At 42.5% G+C, this 2561-nt stretch overlaps 1 protein-coding gene across 1 annotated transcript in view; it reads right to left on the bottom strand.

Annotated features, from left to right (window-relative positions):
• The window catches only part of DNAH9 (dynein axonemal heavy chain 9), a 609139-nt gene that overhangs the window by 561863 nt on the left and 44715 nt on the right, over positions 1 to 2561 (bottom strand). Inside the window, exon 8 of the mRNA XM_019501495.1 lies at positions 1377 to 1527. Coding sequence (XP_019357040.1) covers positions 1377 to 1527 — 151 coding nt within the window. The remainder of the gene's footprint in view (positions 1 to 1376; positions 1528 to 2561) is intronic.

Raw genomic sequence — 2561 nt, 5'->3', positions numbered from 1 at the left:
GCTGGGGAGATCTGCTTGGCCTGCCGAGCTCCCTGGCCAGGTTTCTTTGGCCTTAAGTAGTAGGTATATCTTAGTGCCCTGCTACACAGCACCATCATAAACTTACAATGTAAGTCGCCATCCTCTCTTAGTGGCAGCCTATACAGGCAACCCCCACTTAGCGCTCTTAATTGGTTCCTGAAAAAACGAGCATTAAGCAAAACCGAAAGTATTTGATGACCCAAGATGGCAACTGCAATTCTATTTAATGACCCAAGATGGTGACTGTGAGCACTAAGTGAAATCAGGTATCAATTTAAAATAAGTATTATAGTGAAATAGTGCTAAGCCAAACGGCATTAAGCAGGGGTTGCCTGTACCGATTCTCAACCAGGGTGAAACAGAATTCCCAAGATAAACCCAAAGATTTCAAATAAAAATCCATAGGTGTAGTCTTTCTGAGTTCTTTGCAACGGAAAAATAGCTCTATTATTATTCTGTGGTCAAAATAAATACATAACTAAAAGTCTGAAAACTAAGGGCTAGCATTTTCTAAGGAGTCCCTCAAGTCCATCCAGGGATGCCTCAAGTCTGGCCTACAGAACCACTGGCCTACATGGATTTAAGTCTTTCATAGCCACCAAAGGTTAGAACCTTCTTTCATTCAAACACCGGAAACTCATGCTTTTAAACCAAGAAGCCCAGGGTTCATTCTCTCCAGGTGATATGATCTGGGGTGTTATCAAAACGCTATTCTGTGATCCTGACAATATGATAGAACCCTGTGTCCTTCTTGTACCATTACATATGGAAAACCAAACATGTCAGGCATAGACTGATTAAAATGCACAATACAGACTGCCTGCTGGTATAGTTTGCATTTGCAAATTACAGGGAAAATTCTGGAAATTAACATCTAAGCCTTTGTGAGCCTCTCTGCAAGTCCCACTAAATACTGAAGGTAGTATCCAATGATGGCAAAAACACCCAGCTTATTGGGTGTCCCAGTGAATTTGGATATAAACCTAATTATACATCACTTCCAGAGTGGATTTAAAAAGATTTTTTTTTAATATATACATTTTACTTAATTTTTATATGCATACATGCATTTCCTTCTTTTCTTCACATTTTTTTTTTAAATAGTTCTTGACTATTAAAGTGGATGTTCTACAGCCCTGATCACAAATTTTCCCCTGAAGCAATTTTCAACAGAAAATGTCCTTTTGACAAAATAGGTTTTTCTGAACATTTACATCATCATAGAGAGTTATAAGCAATGGACAGCTTTCAAAAGTGACAATTTAATTTTCTAATTAAAAGCCAAAATGTTAAAAAAGAAAAGTAATCCACTCTGGTTTCTCAACAAATCATTTTGCACCATTAATAATGCATACCTAACTCCATCTCCTTTTGAATATGCCTACAGTAGATCATTTTAGCATCTTCTAGGTCTCTGTCAAACATAGTAATGAGCAAAGGATATTTATCGGCAGCATCAGCAGCTATCAGTGGACGTTCCAGAAGGCTTCCAAACATATCCAGCAACTAGGGACAGAAATAAATAGAAAAGCAACAAAAAAAATCATCATTATACTGTACCACCTTCTCCATCAGGCCCTGGTCTCTATGAACTTCTTCCTTAGAAAGTCTTAATGCCATGAACAATAAGGGATGGCTTGGAAAAAAATTAAATCTGTATGTAATAAAGTGCTTCTCCAGAAGCAACTGGGCACACCCCCTCGGGGGGAGGGGAGGGGAGGGGAAAAGGGCAGTACATGGCTACCTACTCTGGTCTCCTAGTTTGGCCCCCTTTTTCTTTCGCTCTCTCCCACCTGCCACAGCTTAGTATTAATTAAGATGTTCTTTGAGAAGCTGTCTTTAAGGAATCTAAGTCTAGACTGCAGGCACCTTGTCTCCCTATCTTGTGCCAAGCCCCAAATCAGGCAGTGCTGTGTGAGACTTTGCCCCCACTTTCTTTCTCCTGCCCCGCCCCCTTTGCCAGTAGGTGGATTACCAGGCCTGCATGGCTTCAGTCCATCTCAGTCTTCCTCTTTTTTGTCCAGGCTCTGGCCAGTCTAAGTTCTGGCCCCCTTCCCTGGTCTCTCACCCATCAAGGTAAGCCCAGAAAAGAAAAACAGGATGAACCCCTCAGTGTGCTGGGCCCTCTGCTCTACAGGCTCTTTGCCTCCCCTCACAGCCAAGTCCACTGGGTGTTCCTATTGTCATGAGCAGAAAAACACAACAAAAAAGAACAGCAAGCAGGCCCGCACTGTGTTTTTAAGACTGTCTGCAGTCCTCGGGGTATCCTGCTTCCCTGGGTCCCTCTGGTCTCACCACAACCAGTTCTTAAGTCTGTTTGGACACACCGAGTGCCTCACCCCCCTGGGGTGCTCTTCTAGGGTGAACATAAAACTGCCTTCGAATATTTGAATCCCGTTCTGCGGACCTTTCAAGGCATTACAACAGGTGGAAAAGGAAAGGGGGAAAATGGAAGTTCTCAGTACTTCCCAGGCACTTGCTTCTTCGTTCTGCAAGTGCCTCCTTTTAGGCATCAGATATCCCAGGCAGTGGAGTTTCCA

Source organism: Gavialis gangeticus, unplaced genomic scaffold (assembly GCF_001723915.1).
Source record: "Gavialis gangeticus isolate Ggan-Ray unplaced genomic scaffold, GavGan_comp1, whole genome shotgun sequence".
Taxonomy (NCBI): Eukaryota; Metazoa; Chordata; order Crocodylia; family Gavialidae; genus Gavialis; species Gavialis gangeticus.
The sequence above is the reverse complement of the archived record's forward strand: the minus strand, read 5'-3'. Positions and strand labels throughout refer to the sequence as shown.